Here is a 21,563-nt window from a genome sequence, read left to right as displayed (position 1 = left end):
ACACTGAGCTTGAGCCTCATACTATACTGACTGAGCCAGCCAGATGCCCCGCATTTTTATCTTTTTGAAATTAGTATATAAAGGGACATCTGGTTGGTTTATTTGAAAGAGCATGCAGCTCTTGATCTCAGAGTTGTGAGTCTGAGCCCCACATTGGGTGTAGAGATTTCTAAAAATAAATAAATGATGAAATTGGTATATAAAATGTTATGGAGGGAATTATAATACTTTTAAGATAATTTCTATAACTTCTTAGCTTTTATTTTTCTGTTTTTATTTTTCATGTTTAATCTAACTTGACATCAACTAAATATGTGGTCACATATTTTCTTTTATCTTAAAGATGACCTTCATTGTTTCAAAGAGTAAGTTTGTGTGTCAGAAAAAAGGAGAACTTCTTTATATTTAATGATTGTGAATAAATCATGTGTCAGACATAGTCAACACTGTGCATGCATATCATGCATATTCATGGTAAAATGTGTTCATTGCTCTTTGGAGAAGAAAACAGCCAGTCTTCTTTCCTACTAAAATTCTTGAGGTGTTTCATTTGGTGGTGTGCCCATTGAGTCAATGTCTCCTTCTAATCCTGCCAAAAGAATCGTTTTTTGGCATTTTACAGATCAGTTCTTCTAGTTCTTCATAGAAGACTTTTTTTTTTTCAAATGAAGTAGAAAATTTAAATATGAGTTATGCCAAGAATTTAACACTTTCTTATTAACTGAAAACCAAATTTATTTTTAGTACTGTTGATATATTTCACTTGATTTGTATTCATTAGTATTACTTCCAGCTTATGGTCCATTTGCCAGTGATACTAATCAATGGCCTAAAATATTTAGAGTTCTGTTTCAGGATGCAGTTGAGGGAGGAAAAAAAATTTTTTTTAATATGTAAACTATTTTTTAAGTGGAGACATCATTAACTTTTTTTAAGGAATAATGTACAAACAAATACTTTAGGGTAATTATTTGTAAAGTATGATCCTCAGATCAGTGGCAGCAGCCTTACCTCAGAACTTAACAATGCACAACTTTTGGTTCTGCCTCAGACTTGCTAAATCAAAATCTGTGGGACCAGAACCCAGCAATGTGTGTTCTAATTAATAAGTCCTCCAGATTGTTCATACACTAAAAATTGGGAACCATTTCTTTAGGGATTAAGAGCATGGATTTTTAAATCAGAAATATCTGAATTCAAATTCCAAAACTCACTGTTTTAATATCTCTATAACTTTGGACTAGTTACCTCATTTCTCTAAGCCTTCATTTAGTTTCCTCAGTTGTAAAACTGGAATAACACCTCTTTTGTGTAGATCAGGTAAATGGGATTGTTTGTAAATTGGTCTGGTACAGAGCTAAAAGGTGATTACAGTAGCTTTACCATTAAATATACACTACAATTTATTGATTCTAAAACATAGTTAATATATATTTATGTTTCTGAAATTATAGGTATCTTAAAGTCACTTGATTGGAAACACTATCAATTTAATTGGTAAAAAAAAACAAACTTTTTTTTCCTTAATGCCATATAAGATAATGGTGCATTTAAAATTCAGTGGTGTCTGATTCAGTGATACATGTGGTATCATGTTCAAGGTGCAGGACCACTGTCAGGGTTGAGCATATATTTGAGTGTGTATTGACTGAATCAAGGTTTAGCATGGAACAGATTTTGAATTGGCCCCAGGAGGAGCAGATAGTATAATCAGAGACTGTAGAAGTTGAGTTTAGCAAACAGATATGACTGGAAATGTGTATCTCTTTGGGAGCATGAAGACAAATAATGTGAATACAGGAACACCTTGTTTCCTTGCACTTTACATATACTGTAGTTTTACAAGTTACAGGTTTGTGGCCAACCCTGTGTCGAACAAGTATATCGGCACCATTTCTCCAGCAGTATTTGCTCATGTCTTTGGCACATTTTGGTAATTCTTCCAGTATTTTGTGCTTTTTCATTATATTTGTTCTAGTGATCAGTGATTTATGATTTGCTGAAAGCTCAAATGATGGTTAGCATTTTTAGCAATGAAGTATTTTCTAATTAAGGTATATACATTGGTTTTAGACATAATGCTGTTACACACTTCATGGACTATGGTGTAGTGTCAACATAACTTTTTTTTTTATGTACTGGGAAACCAAAAAATTCCTTTGACTTGCTTTACTGCAGTATTTGCTTTAATACAGTGGTCTGGAACCAAATCTGCAATATCTCTGAGGTATGCCTGTAATATCAAGTAACCTAAACAAAATTCATACTAGTATAGGAAAATGAAAAAAAAAGTATAGGAAAATGATTTTTATAAATTTTCTGAATAGGTTTTCATGCTCCCTTAAGTCAGTTACCATCATCCTTTGGCTTGTAACAAAACCCTTTTGGCACTTTAACAGTACATTTGCTGTTAAATCTTTGCAACCAGATTTGCTAAATTGAAATATCTAAGGATGAAGCTTGGATTTGTATGTATTTTGAAATATACGTAGGCTTCCTCCCTGGATATTTAAATACTACATCGAGGCTCTCCACATACATATATAGGCATTATCTCTGCCAGAATCAAATTAATTATATTTGTTTTAATTTTAATTTTTAAACTGAATTACTTTTCCAAAGTACCTTTTAAGAAAAACATTCTTTAATGAGTTATACTTTTCTTTGAGTAACTATCCTTTACTCTTCCTCTCCGTTATTTTTATCTCTTCTTCTCTTCTTTTTCTCAGTGGTCTCTGAAAGAGAAGGTAGATAGTTAACACTTTCATTTTTATAATTTGTGTGGGAAACCTTGTTCTATTATAATCCCCATGAAGTGGTATATACCCCAAAAGTTATTCTCCCTCTGATTGTATGCATCCAGTGATGAACTGTAGGCTATCTTTGGCTAGCTTTAACTTTAGCAAGTTCTTCTTATTTTGGTTGGAATTTATTGCTCTCTGTATCCACTTCAGTGTCTGTTTTTTATTATTGATGCTGTTCTGTGTTTAAGCATTAGGTAATCCTTTATCCTACTGCATATCTTTATTGCTTTTTCCTGAACCATCCTCCCTTCTTGAATTTGCAAACTGAAGAAAAACATTAATCCTATGTAAATAATTTTAAGATTCTTTAATTAAACCACCAACAAAAGTATATAGCATAGAACATCCGGATTTCATGAATTGTATTTCCTACTTTACTGGATTATGATTTCCAAGCATGCTCTTATTAACACAAGGTGGTCTATGCCTAACCTAGGATCTTTATTTTTTTTTCTTTCTTTCTTTCTTTTCTTTTTTTTTAGAAACTTGTGGTGGAGAATGTTGATGTGCTAACACAAATGAGGACCAGCTTTGACAAACCAGACCAGATGGCCGCACTCTTTAAAAGATTATCATGTGGGTAACTCTTGAAACTTTCTATAAGCATTAAGAAGACCTTGACACTCAGTATTTATTTAGCTTTTGCTAAAACGTAAATATAAGTACTCCTTAGCTTATGAAGAGAGCAGAAAATATTTGCAGTGAAACAGTATTTTAAGTCTATGGCTTACGTATTTCACATTTATTTTACTATACTCTTAGTACCATGTATGAAATACTTGATGAATATTACTAGTTTATAAAGTCATTTAATCCAAGTAAGTCTATATCAATTTAGACTAAAGGAGAATTAACTTTTGAGTCTATAACTTTCTAAAAATCAACTTTATGGTGGTTTAGTTTGCATACGATGAAATTATGCATGTAAGTGAACGCTTTGATGAATATTGACAGAAGCATATATCTGTGTAACCATCATCGCAAGACATAGAGCACCTGCATTGCCTCAGAAGTTCCCTCACGTCCCTTCATAGCCAGTTTCTGGCCATCCTCCAAACCCAGACGAAAAGTGATCTGATTTCTATGACTGTGGATTAAATTTACCTGTTTTAGAACTTCACCTAAATGGAATCACACAGCATATACTCTTGTATTTGCCTTTTTTCACTTAGTGTGTTTTGGAGATTCACCGGCTATGTGAAGTGAATCAGTAATCTGTTCCTTTTCATTGCTATCTAGTATCCATTGGATGAAAACCTGAGCCCTACAACTAAAAAAAATTGTTTTTATTATCTTCTTGACATTGGTTCTTTGTAGGAGAAGAAATAAGATTCATTGTGGAATAACAGTGAATCTTAAATATTTATCAAACTATATTTAGCCAGGTAACTATTTTAGATGCTTTTGAATTAATTTCATTTTCATTTGCTTTGGTCCTGGAACTTGACGTATAATTAAAAATCATTCTAAAGTCATACTTTTATTGATTCATTTAAAAACCTTTCCAACATTAAAAAATTAATGAAATACCAAATAAAGTATTCTTTGTGTTTGAGAAAACCAAAGAGTTTATTCTCCCAAATAAAAAATAATCCTGAAAAAATTATAGCCATGTATGTATTTTACTCAATACTTCGCCTTTGATAATTTTCTTTTAACTGTTACGTAGCTTTATCAAATTTTATAAATGTATAAAGTTTTAGAGAATCATTTTATTAGGCTATCTTATGCCTACCTTCAAAAATATAAACTTCTTTAATAAAAATTCATATAAAATTAAACTACATGATAGGTGACCTTGTAGAACAGCTCAGTTGCCAGAACTGGGAAGGCAATGAGGGAGTTTTTTACGTTGTTGGAACTGTTCCCCACGGAGGCAGTGGTGGTGACACAAACCTACATATGTTAAAATTTTTTTCCTAGAGCTATCTACCAAAAGAGGGAAGGAAGGTCAGGTTTACCATATGGGACTTTAAGAAATGAAATTAATGATAAAAATGAAAATACTGACTTGGTAGTATTTAAGGGAGGTAGAGTATGAATACTTAATAGGAGGTTATTTTTTAAATTTCTGACTGATCTCTTTGGTTCATTATTGTACTATATACTTATATTTTCCAGGCTCGTTTTCTTTATTCTTATATTTTTCATGTTTCTCCCATTTTTTAATAGTCAGTTGACCCACCCAAGCAGCCTAATTACCTAACTTCTTACTAGTAAATAACGTTTTCACTGTATCATCTGGTGAGAAGCATGGAATCCACTGTACTGTTCATTGCCTGTTTACTGTTACGTTAACTCTCCTGTTTGTGGAATTGAAACAAAATGGAGTTTGTTAAAATTCCAGACAGTTTGTAAATTTTTTTTTTCAGTTTGTAAATTTTCAAAATAAAATCCATAATCCTTTATGTAGATTCTGTTTACTTGAATTCTGGATATGGTAGTGGTGAGTCATGGTTTATGGAATTGTCCAAAATCAAAATCTGAATTGCTGAGTCTGAATGACCCGTGTATATTAAATTTGCCTATAAGTAGAATTTATTAATTCTTTTTTGTAATTTGGAAAAAGAAAAGCTGCTCAAGAATGGCTTACTTGGGACTAGAGAAAGCTGTTCTTTCAGTTGAAATATTTTCTAAAATACTCTGTTGTCTCGGATTCCTATCTTTGTTATCTTTGTGCTTCCTTCACCTTATATCCAGAAGTTGATACACTTTTGTAGCAGTTGGATTTCCATAGTCAACAACCATATTCTTTTTAATACCCTTAAAAAGCCATATAATTTATTAAAAGTGACCCTAATTGGGGCAGCTGGATGGTGCAGTCAGTCAAGCGTGTGACTCTTGATTTTGGTGCAGGTCATGAACTCAGAGTCGTGGGGCCTCAGGCTCAGCATGGAGTCTGCTTGAGAATCTCTCTCCCTTTTCTTCTGTCCTTTGTGCTCACTCTTGCATGCAGGCTTGCTCTCTCTCTCTCTCTCTCTCTGTCTCTCTCTCAAATAAATAAATCTTTTTTAAAAAGTAGCTGTGAATTGGGAGGTAATCTCAAAATAATTTTCAGTTTTTGGGCTTTTTAGCCATGTGACTTGAGCAAATTTAATACTGTCTCTATTTCTTTCTGTTTTCTCACAGTGTGTCTCCTAGGGCTCGCTTTATTGACTCCCCTTACTAGAGACCTTCATTTTCTAGTTTTCCTGTAGTTATTCTTCCTTTTTAAAATCCATTTCATTCACTTTTGCCCTGATGTTGCCACCATCTACAAACCTACAAGTTGCTTCCAGAGACCTTTACTTTAGCAGTACTTTGGAAGGCAGCTATGCTCACCACTATACCACCAACGCTACTTTAGCAGTACTTTGAATGTTATCACCTGAAATTATTGCACTGGTAAGATCTTGAATTTGAAGCTTTACTCTCAGATCATAGTCCTGTCTTCCAGCTTTCCCACTTCTTCACTCCTACTAAATCTTTTGTTCTATCTCCTTGAAACTTGGATGTCTCCCTAGTTTTCTAATCAGCTTCTTCCTGGCTTTACTTCCTTATCCATTCTGGACTTTAAAATTCAGTGATTTTAATGGCATTCTCCTCTGCTATCAGATCTTTGACTTTTTGCTACGTTTGTCATTCCAAACAATTTTCCTGATCCCAGAAAAGTCTCCTGCTCCATGGAAGCCAGATACTGCTTGTAAAATAACACTTGTTAAAGTCTGTTGTTAAGCCTACCTTTTATTCATTCTAGTGTTATTCATATTGCTTAATTCTTGACTAGCTTGTATTCACTGTTTTGTTTTCCTGGTCTTCTGCTTTGAGTATAATGTGGCTACTCTCTGAAACTTTTCTGGAAGAGGTCATTAGTGACTACCCATTTGCAAAATCTGGGCCTCTTTCCTCTTACTCTACTTGAATAAGATTTCTTTTTTCCTCCTTTTGATTGAAATTTTATTCTCTTCATTTTCCAGTAATTTTACCTTTTTAAGCCATTGTTTTAATAATCCTATTGGGAAAATGTATCCAGTCGTATTCATCAGCGTATCTTTAAAATATTCATCCCCATCCTTGACTCTATATATGGAGCTCCAGGAATTTAATACCGAGGGCTGGTTTGGTCAGGGTGTGTGTGGTCTATGGACCACAAGCAACAAGCAGGCATAGCATGTAGAAGTTTGTTAAGAATGTAAATTATTTCCACCCCAGACTTACTAAATCAGTTTGCTGTGGCCCAGCAAGTAATTCTGATTTTCATTGAAGTTTGAGAAACATTGTTAGATTATCTACAGCTATATGACCCACAGATACTATGCAATATCTCTGGAATAGGAAGGATATTCCCCTCATTGGAGGTATGAATGGGTGAGGAGAAAAAGCCTGATATTCTTCTATTACTGACCATTTTATTACCTCCCATGCCATTCACCCAGTGATTCTCACAGGGAAACTTGGGTTCTGCTATCTTGACTTTTCCTATAATCACATTCCATATCTATGAGTAGCTGTATGTTCCAGATCAGAGTTTGCAAATTGATGGATCACATTTGGCCCAAAGAGAAAAAAATTTTGACTCTATGCTGCATTAAATTTAAAAACATTTTTTGATCATTATTTTAAAAATGGAAGATTTTGCATAAACATCCAAACTTCTGGGTCCCCTCCCCCCAAATTCTAGGCAGTATTTCCCCATATGGCAGTGATGGACTGGAGCTAAGTAGCAGTTGCCCCCTTTAGAAATGTTTTTCTTCAGTTTCCCCCCCTCACTGTTCTTTTGCTTAGTCTACTTCACTATTTTATGTTACCTACTGTAGATGTTTGAGCCTGTAACTCCTGCTGCAGATCCCACATCTTAAATATGATGCCTAAATCTATTCCTTTTATTCCCATGGTTCTCATTTAAGGTTTTGTCATTATTTTGTGAACTCCAGTCTTGGTTTCCTAACGTGTCCAGTCTTCCCTCTCTAGCCCATCTCCCACATTTAGAGTCATATTGATGAAGATTTCTTTTCATATTAGTCCTTATATTTAAAAACCCTGAACTACCTCCTCTTTGCTTGGAGGATAGTCTAAAAATCCTTAGCATGTTATTCAGAAGCCATTATTTAGATAACCTCTTTTCCCCCCACTACTTTTTGCCTGCCTGGCCTGAGATCCAAACATAGCCTGTGCTCAGTGTTAGTTCCTTGGCATGTATGTGCCTTAGTCTGTTTGGGCTGCTACAACAAAATATCACAGATTGGGTAATTTATAAACAACAGAAATTTATTTCTCATATTTCTGGAGGCTGGAAGTCCGAGATCATGGTGCTGGCATGGTTGGTGAGGGCCCATTTCGGGGTCACAGACTCATCATTTTATTTTCATGTGACTGAAAGGGATTGGGTTCTCTCTGAAGCTTCTATAAGGCAGTAATCAAATTCATGAGACTTCACCCTCCTGGCTTGAGTGCACTTCAAAGGCCCCACCTTCTAGTACCATCAGCTTTGGGGGCTTAAGTTTTTAATATATAAATTTTGTAGGGACATAAACATTCACACCAGAGCAGGATGTTAATGGAAATTATGGGGGATAAAAGGAGATGCCAGTGCTTAAAAAGGTATAGCGAATAGTCCATCAATGATCAGTTAAACAACATTTCTTACCATGAAGTTTCTCAGAACTTTTAATATGTCATTATTACTGTGTATATTCAAGAGGAGGTCGTAAGATATAGTTCTGGCAAAATTAATTGATTGAATTCTGGGTATCATCCCTTGGAAAATATATGATTCTACCCCACTACTTATTTTCTGATTATTCACCTTATTCTTTGCCATTCCTTTTTCTAGATCCCCTTTTATTTTGTTTCCTGGCCTGGAATGCTTTTGTCTTCTTACTCCTCCTTTATGACCAACTTGGATGACATTTTCTCAGATAATTACTTCCTTTCACCCTTCTTTCTTCTCTCTTTTTCTTGATGGTAACAATTTTCTAGTCTCATTTTTTGAATAACCATTTCATTAAACATCTTGTAGTTTTCTGAGTCTCAGGCACTCTACTGAGTGCTACAGAAAGATGAAAAGATTGATTTAACTGATAACTGCTCGTGGAATGTATAACATATTTGTGCCTTACTTCATTTTGTGAACACCACTGTTTTAATTCTCATCACATTTTGGCTTATATTGTCGCTGCTAGCATGTTTTTTTTGTTGTTGTTTTTTTTGTTTTGTTTTGTTTTGTTTTGTTTTTGGCTGTTAGTATGTTTTAATAAAAGACGCTATGGTCACAGTTTAAAGCAAACCACGCAGGAGGTAGAAAGTCATAACAATTCTCTCCATTCCTATTTCTCATAGGTAACTATGGTTAAGGCTTTTCTGTACATCTTTCTAGAAATTTGTTATATATAAACAAGTTGTGTGTGTGTGTGTGTGTGTGTGTGTGTGTGTGTGTGTATATATATATACACCCTACCATATATACATATGGGTAGGGTCGCTGACTCCCTGTGCAGTCAAAAATCTGCATATAATTTTTGACTCCTCCAAAACTTAACTACTAGTACCACTGTTTACTGGAAGCCTTGCTGATAAAATAGTTAACATATCTTATATATTATATGTATTATATACTGCCTTCTTACAATAAAATAAGAGAATAATGTTATTAAGAAAATCATAAGGAAGAGAAAGTACATTTACAGCACTATATTTAAAGAAAAAAATCCGTGTGTAAGTGGACCTACACAATTCAAACCCGTGTTATTCAAGGGTCAGCTGTTAATCTTTTTGTCTCCTATAAATAGGGTCATATTTTCTTAGTTTTCTTGACAGTCCATTTAGACTGTTACTTATAGTCTAGATCATTATTCTTTTTTTTTTTCATTTTAAGTTTTTATTTAAAGTCACATACAAGGTTACTTTACTCTTGCATCTTCTCAATGGTTTCTTCCTTATATTTGCCCTTTTCCTTTCCTACATGGCGCTAGATCATTATTCTGTTTATATTTGTGTTCTTATTACACAGTATGATGCCTTGTATATTTGGAGTAATTCCATAAATGTTGGCTTTTTAAAATATGAAGGTATTGATCCTTCCCATTCTAATCTCCCTTGATTTTGTTAACTAAGTTTTAATATTGAATATATAGTAATAATTTTCAAAGTAATGCTTTCTAACCAAAATGTTAAATGATCAAATCCATTCGTAGTCGTCAGCAACCTGGTCTTACCAAAACTGCTTGTGATTTCAGTAGTCATTTTTTTGTTTCTTGACTCTCCAGACCTCCTCAACAGTTTAAGAATTTAGCGTCTCCAAGTTCTGGGACCATTTGAGGACTTAGCTCCTTTCCATTCTGGCAGCTTCCTGTTTCTCCCCTAGGCTCGCTCTCTCCTTCCCCCTACTTCTGCCATTTCTGAGAGGATTATACAAGTGGCTGCTTATGTGATTATTTCCAGATTCTGGTGAACCATCTAAACCATTTTAAAGAATAGTGTGTACTTGATGTGAACTGTAATTTCCTTTTAATATCATCTTTTGGTACCTTTGCCTCTTTAATGTTGTAATCAAATTGCTCTTGTACCTTTTATCATGGGAATTTTATGACTAAGAGTTTTCTCCTAGTTAAGAAAGAATCAAATTCATACTCTTCTCCTCTCCTTTCTTCCAATTTAGCTGTCGACAGTGTCTTGAAGAGGATGACAATAATTGGTGTGATTTTATCCTTCCGATCGTTGGCACAAGAAGCACTTAGAGATGTAAGAAACCATTATAAGTACACATCCTATAGTCAAATAATCCCTTTTAATTTCCCAGGAATTAAAAGTTACTTAAAATTCTAGTTTACATAGTTATATAAAATCAAATATATAGAAATTAGAGTTATTTAAACATTTTTAATTTTGGTTTTGAAATTGGGGTGGGAGGGTATAGCTTGTCTGGATATTGCACTACTTTTTCAACTTTACTCTTCATTGAAGCATTTCCCATTTTGGCTGTATTCAGTTTGGCATTACTCTTCTTAATACTTTAGAAAATCATGTGAAAATGTTTTTAAAAAGTTATGAAAACTAGAAGTAATTGAATGGTAATATTTGATAAATTTGGGGTTCACAATTAAAAGTAACTGCATTTTTATTTGTTGTCCTGCCTAGGTCTTATCTTACCACATTCCTTTTCTTGTAAGTTCAATTGAAGATTTCAAGGATCACATTCCAAGGGAAACTGATATGAAGGTAATAAACCTTCTGTTCCAATTCTACAGGGTTTAAAATGAAATATTTGAGTTACACATGCAATAAAACTTAATAAATTCTAAACTACTGTAAAGTGTCTATTTTAGAGTGATCAGTTAGCATGCTTGCCTTTGAAAGTATATCTTTGAGGGACGCCTGGGTGGCTCAGCAGTTGAATGTCTGCCTTTGACTCAGGGTGCGATCCCAGGGTTCTGGGATCGAGTCCCACATCAGGCTCCCTGCAGGGAGCCTGCTTCTCCCTCTGCCTTTGTTTCTGCCTCTATGTGTCTCTCATGAATAAATACATAAAATCTTAAAAAATAAAAAGTGAGAAGAAAAGAAAAAACAAAATACATCTTTGAGAGCTCAGCACCAAAGTGCTACTACATAGGCATTTTGAAAGTTCATCTTCCTTGATTACCTATAGCAATGTAAAATGGGTTGACTCCTCCAAATACGGTTGACCGTATTGATTTTTATCCCTTTTGCTGATAGCTGTCTATACATGGCCTTACGCAGAATAATTTGACAAGCCCGTGAAATAAGAGTTGTTTTGTTTAATTAAAATTAAATCAGTTTTTTATAAATTGATATTAAAAAGTCTTGTAAAAGGATGTCAATTATAGGGTATGATTTTTTAAAATTTTCATATCCTGTTTTTATAAATATAGCATATTAGTAGCCATATATGAGTTTACAATTTTTGTTTGTTTTGAAATTTTTTTGATCATGAAATCCAACTCCTTATCTAACCCCAGCAATAATTAACCAGTGGTTACACATCCAGTAAGTGATCTCATCTGTATGTTTTCTAAACTTTCATGTGTCTTGGAGAAATTATTTTGTTTCACATGTTTTAAAGCACACCGTCTGAAAAAAGTTGTTTAAACTCTCTTGTTTGACACTCCGGGCTTCTCAGATTGATGCCACTCACTTCCTGAGGCTTATCTTCCATGGCTTATTCCATCCTTCTCCCATACTCCTCCCTTTCTTACACTGTGCTTCTCTTCATTCTCCCATGCTCCTCCCTTTCTTACTCTATGCTTCTCTTCATATGTATCCTGTGAGGTAACTAGTTCTTCCTGGGTGCAATCTCACATCTGTCTGTTTCATCCTTTAATTATTTTACCTGAAAATCTTGCCCTTTTTCTATTTTCTGCCTTTGGAAATCCTGCATTTCTTTTGAGGCCAGATTCAGTTGCTCTCTTCTAAGAAATAGTCGTTGATCCCCAGGCAGTAAAGGATTTCTTTTTTATTATTATTATCAGAAAACTTTTTGTTTATCCATTGTGGAGTTACATATGTTCTGCCTTGTATTATAATTGTGTTTTTTCTCCTCAATTTATGCTAGATTGTGAACGTTTTGAAGACCTTTTTTCCTTTATTTTTGTGTGTCTCACGATGCTTAGTGTACACAGTACTAGTGTGATCGTTAGAGATCAATGATTGTCTTATGATTGTATGATTGAAAACCATTATGATTAGTACAAAGTGATTAAATGGAAACACTGTAGGGAAAAAAAGTTAAGAAAACATGAAAGAAGAATCATTCCTTGAAATACACCAGTGTGGGGATCCCTGGGTGGCTCACTGATTTAGCGCCTGCCTTCTGCCCATATTGTGATCCTGGAGTTTCAGGATCAAGTCCCACATTGGGCTCCTTGCATGGAGCCTGCTTCTCCCTCTGCCTGTGTCTCTGCCTCTCTCTCTCTCTCTCTCTCTCTCTCTCTCTCTCTGAGTCTCTCATGAATAAATAAATAAAATATTTAAAAAAATACACAGGTGTGTGAATTATGAGAATACTAATTAATATTCTAAGCAACCATCCAGCTCTCTCAGCACCCAACATAATTATGTTCAGTTTTTAGCAAACTTTCAACAGAACTTAATATTTTTTGAAAACTCATATATTTTTTAATTTATTTTTAATTGAAATATAGTTGCCATAAAATATTACACTAGTTTCAGATGTACAACATAGTGACTCCACATTTATACACATAATGAAATGCTCACCATGGTAAGTGTAGCTGCCATCTGGCACCATACAAGGTTGCTACGTTGTTGACTTATTCCCTATGCTGTACTTTTCATTCAAGTTACTTATTTTATATCTGGAAGTTTGTTACCTCTTAATTCTCTTCATCTGTTTGTCCAGTTCCCTTCCCCTCTAGCAACCACCAGTTCTCCAAATATATACTTTTTAATAGCTTTATTAAAATATAACTCAGATATCTTAAAATTTACTCATTTATAGTATACAATTCAGCAGATCTAAGTATATTCGCAGAGTGGTGCAGCAGTCATTGCAGCCAGTTTTAGAGCATTTTCATCTCCTGGTAGGAAGCCTGTGCCCATTAGCAGTCATTCCAGAAATCTTCCTAGTCCCCAACCCTAGTTAACTACTAACCTGCCTTCTATATCTATAAGTTTGCTCTTTTTTTTTTTTTTTAAGATTTGTTTATTTATTTTAGAGAGAGAGAGAATACACCTGCATGTGTGCATAGGGGAAGGGATTGCAGAAGGGCATCCTCAAGCCAGCTCCCCACTGAGCACAAAGCCCTACACAGGGCTTGACCCCATGACCCAGGAGAGGATGACCTGATCTGAAATTAAGAGTCAGGTGGTTAACACACCAAGCCACCCAGGCATCCCAAGTTTGCCTATTCTTGACACTTAATATAAATCATATGATATGTAGGCATTTGGTGCTAGTTTCTTTTACTTAGCATAATGCTTTCAAGTTTTATTCATCTTGTAGCATGTATCAGTACTTCATTTTTTATTACCAAATAGTGGTCCATTATATGGATATACCACATTTTCTTTTTCCTTTCATCAGTTGATGGACATTTGGGTGGTTTTCACTTTTTGGCTCTTATAAATAATGCTACTGTGGATATCCATATACAAGTTATTGTGTGAACATATGCTTTCCTTTTTCTTGGGTATATGCCAGAAGTTGGATTGCCAGGTCACATGGAAACTCTATGTGTAACCTTTTGAGAAACTGCTGGATTGTTTCTGAAGTAGTTGTACCATTTTGCATTTCAAGCAACAATGTGTGAAGGTTTCATTTTCTCCATATCTTGTCAATATTTGTTGCTGTTTGTCTTACTTATAGCCATGCTAGTATGTATGACATGGTATCTCATTGTTTTGTTACACATTTTCCTGAAACGATGAATATTGAATATTTTCATGTCCTTCGCTTGTTTTTTTCACTTGGATTTTTTGCTGTTTTAATTTTGAGATGTAAGAGTTCATTATATATTCTGGATACAAGTCTATTAACAGATACATGATTTGCAAATTTCTGTTGTACTGTGGATGTTTTTTTCATTTTCTTAATAATGTCCTCTGTGGCACAAAAGTTGTTGGTTTTGGTGAAGTCCAGTTTGTCTATTTTTTCTTTGGTTGCCTCTTCTTTGTGGTGCCCTAAGAAACCATTGCCTAACCCAAGTCATAAAGATTTATGTCTATATTTTCTTATAAGGATTTTATAATTTTAGTTCTTATGTTTAGGTTTATGATCATTTTGAGTTAATTTTTGTATGTGGAGTGAGTAATGAATCACCAAAAAAAAATGTTTTTCCTTTTTTAAAAAAAAAAAAAGATTTATTTGAGAAAAGGAGACTGAGCTTGCATGCACAGTGGGGAGAGGGAGAGGGAGAGGAAGAGCATCTCAAGCAGACTCATCTGCTGAGTGTAGAGCGTAATGCAGGGGCTCCATCTCACCACCCTGAGATCATGACGTGAGCTGGAATCAAGATGCTTTACCCACTGAGCCACCTACCCCCCCAAATGTTTTTTTGAAACTTATTCCATGACAATTTCCATTCATTTTAAGATACACAGTTTTACTTCATATTTTATCCTGAGGGTTTTTCTTCTAGTAGTATCAGAGGTAACCAACCGTGTAGGTGGTTTTTAACTGAAGTATTGAACAGAGTATTGTAAATACTTGAAATCCATATGTGAGAACCAAAAAGAATTACTTTAGTCATTAGAAATTCCTTTATCAGGTTTTAAATCATTACTCCTTAAAAATCTGTTGTGGAGCACATGGATGGCTTAGTTGGTTGAACATGAAACTCTTGATCTCTGGGTTGTGAGTTCAGGTCCCATGGTGGGCATAGAGCTTGAAAAAAAAAATCTTATTAGGATAAGTAATTTATGATGAGGCATTGAACCACCCCAATTTCTCATTTAATAAGTATGAATGTAAATAAAAGTTCAGTGATTTTGATTCACTTTTGTTCATTTATTCATCTCTTTTGGCTTGATATTTTACATCCATGCTTCCAAGAAAAATAATGTTAGGATGATTTTGTTGGTATTTGCCACAGAGAGTATACAAACTTTCTTTAGTATGACAATAGGAAGTTCAAATAAGCAGTACGTCATGAAGTAATAACTCAGTTTTTCATTGTAGGCTGGGTGTGCTGTGGTTCCTATTTCAGCCACGTTTTGAAATTCTCTAGTGTTCTTATAGGTAGATTCTAATTTAAACAGTATATCTTTTCTTAGTAAAGTGAGATTTCTTAGAAATTTGCTAAAATATTTCTTACTCTATAATTCTTATATATTTCATCAGGTTGCAATGAATGTGTATGAGTTATCATCAGCTGCTGGATTACCTTGCGAGATTGATCCTGCCTTGGTGGTAGCTCTCTCCTCACAAAAATCAGGTAAAATGCATTAGTAAATACATATCAGTCTTAGTTAAAATTATCAGGGCAATACAGATACAGGTATGCAGGTTGTGGCACTATTCAAATGCCCACTTAATGTCATATTTGCTTTTTTTTTTTTTTTTTTTTTTTTTGTAGTTGGAATATAGCAATGTAGAAGAGACAAAAATCCCTGTTTTCTGGAACTTATGTTTTAGCATAGTCATCATACAGATGATACTTAAGCCATAAGACTAGATGGAATTTCTAAGGTTAGTTAGCATAAATTCAGAAGTAAGAGGGATCAGGGTCTGAGCCTGAGGATACTTTCAACTTCAAGAACTCAGGAAGAAAAGGAGTAATTACCAGAAAAGAAACTGAGAAAGAAGGATGGATGAAGGAGAAAAAAAACTAGGAAAGAGGAGCTTCCAGCAAAGTGGAGAGAGAATGATCAACTATGTAGAGTTAATGGGTAATGCTGCCAAGAGCAGTTGCAGTGGAGTTTTCAGAGCAAAAGGCTGATTAGAGAGGTCTTAAGACAGAACACGAGAAAAGGAATTGGAAATAAGTATAAAATAACTCTATCAAAGAGTTTTACTATAAAAGGGAACAAAGAAATGAAATTACAGTAGCCAGAGGCAGGAATAAAATCAAGAGAAGGATTTTTTTCAGGTGAGAGAGTAACATAACAGCATTTGCGTACTCATGGAGATGGACCATTAGGTAGCAAAATTGATACCTGGAAAACAGGGCGTCCTGTTTTCACTGGGCTAGAGCTATTTACCAGTCAGTGCATCATTGTGTTATATTAAACATTTAAAAGATTTTAAAACCGGGTAGCCCTGGTGGCGCAGCAGTTTGGCGCTGCCTGCAGCCTGGGGCGTGATCCTGGAGACCCTGGATCGAGTCCCACGTCGAGCTCCCTGCGTGGAGCCTGCTTCTCCCTCTGCCTGTGTCTCTGCCTCTCTCTCTCCCTCTGTGTCTCTATGAATAAAAGAATAAATAAAATCTTTTTTAAAAAAAGATTTTAAAACCAGGTCTTCGAAATATAGAACCCAGAATGCTCTAGATATTTCTAAATTTGTCTCCAAAGTAGGTAACATTTTATCTGTTTCTGATACTAAAATGCCCTTCCCTATCCCGTTGTACTCAGCATGTTTGGCTGGGCTCATCAGTTCTTTTTTTATTTAACACTAGTTTTTGTTTCATCATTCGTGCAATATGTTAATTATGGTCACATGAGCAGTTGCCATTATTACTCGTTTGGCTACAGCTCTATTTTTCATAGCCAAATTTTTAAGACCTATTCTGGCACTTATGTTCAATTCTTATATATGCGTGGTAGGGTGAATAGTAGAGTAACTAGAATTTTCCAGGCACCAAATTCAAGTGCCGAGGTGTGACCTAGAGTTCTAGTACACATTATAGTAAATATTTTAGAAAGGATTATGTCTTCAAGGACTTAGAGCAGTGCTAGTTATTTTCATTTATGACTGGTTCCTTCTGTCTTTTAGAATGGAGAGGTTGGAAATCCAGTCCACTTTCCACATTTTATGTCTTTTAAATAGTAATTTTTAAATTACATTTATTTAAGGATTTTTTGGGAAGATTTTACAGAGTAATTTATGAGATAATTTTCTAAACTGTAGTACACAGAATTATCTTATGAAATAATAATTTATCAGTTTTCAGTTAGGAAATTTTAGGATTCCACTTATCCTAATCGTACTTTTTTGTCCTATCATCTCTGTCTTTTTGTCTTATTGGGTTTTTAGAGGTCCTTGAAATATTCTTGGATAGTTAATAATAGACAATAATAATATATGTTACTTCTATATTTCTTACAGCAAAGTTGTGATTAGTTCTGTAGAAGCTCAGTAATATACTTTATACAAAAATTAAATTTTGCATTTTCTGGTTTAGATTGATAACTCTTAACTAATATTGAAGAAATACCTTGGTTTTATTTTTAATTTTCTCCCTTAGAAAACATAAGTCCAGAAGAAGAATATAAAATTGCCTGCCTCCTTATGGTCTTTGTGGCAGTTTCCTTGCCGACACTGGCAAGTAACGTGATGTCTCAGTATAGCCCTGCTATAGAAGGTAATAGTGCTTTAAAACTGTTTTGGCAATGAAGAAGTAACTTTTGATATAATAGGTAGTTTTCAAGTAATTAATGTTTGTATATAATAGAATGCGGGTTAATTTAGTAGCCACTTACTAGCTTGATAACCATAAATAGTTTTTTCTTTAGAAAGAGAAAATAGATTTTTCTTTTTCTCAGCCCTAGTTTCCTGATAAATGAAATATGTATGGGTGAGCTTTTGGGTGCCTGAATGTGTGTGGCAGGGGATGGTGAAGGAGTATCCAACTCTTAAGATTATTTTAAAGATTGAATGACAAAATGTTTCTACAGCAGCTAAGAGCTTCTTTTTTTTAAGTTTCTAAGGCAAGATAAAAATGATACATGATTTCTTTTAGGAATTTTTTTTTTTAATAGAGACATCATCACTTGTTGCTTTTCTACTATAGTATTTTTAAAAGCACTAGTCCACATGAAAATGAAAGGAGAGCAAGGCAGGCTATGTCCTAGCTCTTTAATAATGTCACTATTTATATAAATATTTTTTATATTGTGAAGTTTTTTATATTGTGAAGTTATTAAAGACTTGCCATTTATGTATTATTTGAAATATCGGAGTCACACAGAAACCACAAACCCTATATGAACTTTCTCAGGGCACTGCAACAACATACATTGCTTGGCCAAAGCCATCAACCAGATTGCCGCAGCTTTGTTTACAATTCACAAAGGAAGCATTGAAGACCGTCTTAAGGAATTTCTGGCGGTAGGTATACTCAAATAGCAGAACTCTTGATGTTTTATAAGGAAAATTAAAATGATAACTATCAAATAAAGCAGAATACAGTCTCCGTTTTTTCCCCCCTGAAAGGAGAACCAAATAAAGGAGCCAGTTACCATTTTTCCCTTAGCTGTCTCTCATTTCTAGAGCTCTGCAATATGACCTTTTTTTCTAAGCTGGTATTTGGACTGCCTAGAATTTTGCCCATTATCTTACAGATAGCCACTGAATGATTGAAATATATTGTAAGTTGAAACATACTGAAAATAAACAAGTAACTTGTGAACATTTCATTAAAACTTCCTTAAATTGTCTGTATCCTTCTAAGCTGGCATCTTCCAGTCTACTGAAAATTGGCCAGGAGACAGATAAAACAACAACGAGAAACAGAGAATCTGTGTATTTACTGCTAGATATGGTAAGTCTCATTTTATGTTTTATTAACAAGAAAACAGTTCCAGTCTGATAGTCTTTCTTGGCATTTAGTTAATTAAATAACAACATGAGCTGAAATTCCTTTTGATCCCCTCTGAGTAGTTGACTCAAGCCACACACTTTCTAAATATTGCTGGAAAGACTGACGTGCTTGTGCTTTACCATATGATAATCAGGTCAGAAAACAAAGATGAGTAGCATTATCTATAAGGTATTCTAAGGTATTCTTCACTGTTTGAACCAGCTCTGCTTGTTTCTACACCGTGCCTCTTTTCTCACAGTAATTTCCTTTTCCTGCGGAGATCTCTATCTGTTCTGTGATCATCACTCCCGTCTTTTTCTGGATAGACTTTCCTGATGACTCTGCCCCACGTTAATCTTTCATCCCTTTTGAACTCCTCTAGCTTTCCACTTAGTTACATACAGTTGGTCTTATGTGTGATCTGGCCTCCTAGCTTAGACTTGAGAACCCAGTTACACTTGATGCTATGGACCATATTTTAAATATGTTTATATTCTCAAAAAATATGTTTATATTCTCTTAAAGGTCTAGTGTACTGTTGAGGGCAAATGAAAGTACTCAGTCTGTTCCTGTGATTAATAGACTTAATTGAAAAGTGATGATTTTAAACATTTTGATAGCAAAACAGTGGCACACTTAGACTTCATGTTTTAAAGTTAAAAGGAAAGTAATTTTCTGTTTCTAGTAACACTGTAATACTGGCTGTGAGTCAATGTTGCTGCTATAAATAATTCCCAAATCTGTGATGCATTATTGCCACTTTTCAGATTGTGCAGGAATCCCCATTCCTGACCATGGATCTTTTGGAATCTTGTTTTCCTTACGTCTTGCTGAGAAATGCATACCATGCTGTCTACAAGCAAAGTGTTACATCTTCTGCATAAAATACCTACTTATTGAAGACAAGCACGCATTTTTGTTGGTCTGGTTTTACCTGTAAACTGTGGAACAATTTTACCTTAAGGCCTGAAAAACAGTTTTGTGGTTATAAATTTCTTTCATATGGTTGTGTTTTCTGATCATTGGTTTCATTTAATATGGTTGTATTACAGTATACTTGGTTGATTTAGGTTTCACATTCACTGAATTCACTAAAATTATTCCTATAATTTTAGAATATCATTGTTTGGAAAACATACATTTATCTCTATGTTTTTGATATTTGAAAATGAACAAAAAAACCCTTTGCTTGTTTATTTCTGAAAAAGAATTGTATTTAGTGATTATTTTAGATAGTGATATTATAGCATTCATCTGTGTGTAAATTATTTCATATAGGGAAGAGTTCTGATCTGTACCTATGGTCCGCATTGAAAACAAAACTGGATGTGTATTTCTGTGATGTTATGAATACATTTCTACTTTATTTTGAAACATTTGCCAAACTAAATACTGTAACACTGTATAACATTAAAAATGTTTAAGGACTGCTTAGCGTTAGAAGCAGGCTATGTCCAGAAATTCTAAAACGGCAGCACATGTTGTTGCTTGTATAAAGCCTGGTGATGATTTTTAGACTAACTTCCCTGGTGCCCTACTGGCAATAGCACTACCATTGTACCCTGCTGTATAATAAATAATCTTAGACATTTATCAACTGTTGATACAAATGTTAGTCCCTAACCACTTTTTATATGTTTTAAATTTTTGAAATTCAAGTGTACCTGCCATAACATAAAATAAACACTAGACTGTATCACATTTTGAATTATTTCTTTAATTTTAGATCTCTAGAAATTTATTAAAAATATGAAAGTTTTAGTTTCAATTTAGTTTAAAATAAGCTTTTAGTTTAGAAATGTCTAACTGTAGCATTTGATACCAAGTCAGCTGTCAGAAAAATCTGCTTAAATATTTTGAAAAACATCCCACTGGAAAAAAATTTTTTTGAATAAATAAAATCAGAAAATAAAATCATATGACATTTTTTTAAGAATTAAGAACTAAAAGGATATTCATGTGCCATCAGCTTGCAGTTTCATGTGACCAAATGGACAGAGTTATTTGAAAGAATGGGAATAAAATGATTGATTATGGAACAGTAAAGTGTTGCTGAGAGCTACTACATCAGTCAGTAATGAATGGGAAAGACCTATTGCTTAGTGGTTGGCCGAGGGTAGAGCAGCTAATTTTGTTTAAAAACTAACCAGATGTTTTGCTCTTTGATTGGCATTATAAAGACTATTTCTCAACAGCTTTGTATCTGGATATCAAATAGAACTTTTGCTCACAGCTTCTTAAATATACACTAGTAGCACGTTAAGAGAAAAGGAAGCTACTATGAACTCAGTTATATATTATTATTCTTTGTTCAGGTAAGAGAGTAGAATGAAATTGAGGTGCCACAAGATTATCGTGTTGCTATTTTGTGTGTGATCCTTCCAATCTATATTTCAAGCGGGGAATAGTCCGCACTCTCTGTTGAAAATTTTCAATAGTTCAGTGAGGATTTTTGAAAAGAAAAGGAATTTTCTGGGGTGCTGGGTGGCTCAGTCATCTAAGCATCCAACTCTTGATTTTGCCTCACGTCATGATCTCGGGTCCTGGGATCAAGCCCCGAGTCCTGCTC

General features: G+C 34.3%; 1 protein-coding gene across 13 annotated transcripts in view; it reads left to right on the top strand.

Annotated features, from left to right (window-relative positions):
• NCKAP1 (NCK associated protein 1) overlaps window positions 1-20,695 on the top strand; it is a 102,002-nt gene extending 81,307 nt beyond the window's left edge. For all 13 annotated transcript variants that reach the window (XM_072752112.1, XM_072752117.1, XM_072752118.1 and 10 more), the window contains 8 exons: window positions 3,287-3,380; window positions 10,441-10,523; window positions 10,920-11,000; window positions 15,598-15,691; window positions 17,660-17,776; window positions 18,413-18,522; window positions 18,866-18,955; window positions 19,762-20,695. In XM_072752112.1, the coding sequence (XP_072608213.1) occupies window positions 3,287-3,380; window positions 10,441-10,523; window positions 10,920-11,000; window positions 15,598-15,691; window positions 17,660-17,776; window positions 18,413-18,522; window positions 18,866-18,955; window positions 19,762-19,878 (786 nt within the window). In that variant the 3' untranslated portion in view covers window positions 19,879-20,695. The remainder of the gene's footprint in view (window positions 1-3,286; window positions 3,381-10,440; window positions 10,524-10,919; window positions 11,001-15,597; window positions 15,692-17,659; window positions 17,777-18,412; window positions 18,523-18,865; window positions 18,956-19,761) is intronic.
• The last annotated feature ends 868 nt before the right edge of the window (window positions 20,696-21,563 follow it).

This window comes from Vulpes vulpes, chromosome 3 (assembly GCF_048418805.1).
Source record: "Vulpes vulpes isolate BD-2025 chromosome 3, VulVul3, whole genome shotgun sequence".
Lineage (NCBI taxonomy): Eukaryota > Metazoa > Chordata > Mammalia > Carnivora > Canidae > Vulpes > Vulpes vulpes.
The sequence above is the reverse complement of the archived record's forward strand: the minus strand, read 5'-3'. Positions and strand labels throughout refer to the sequence as shown.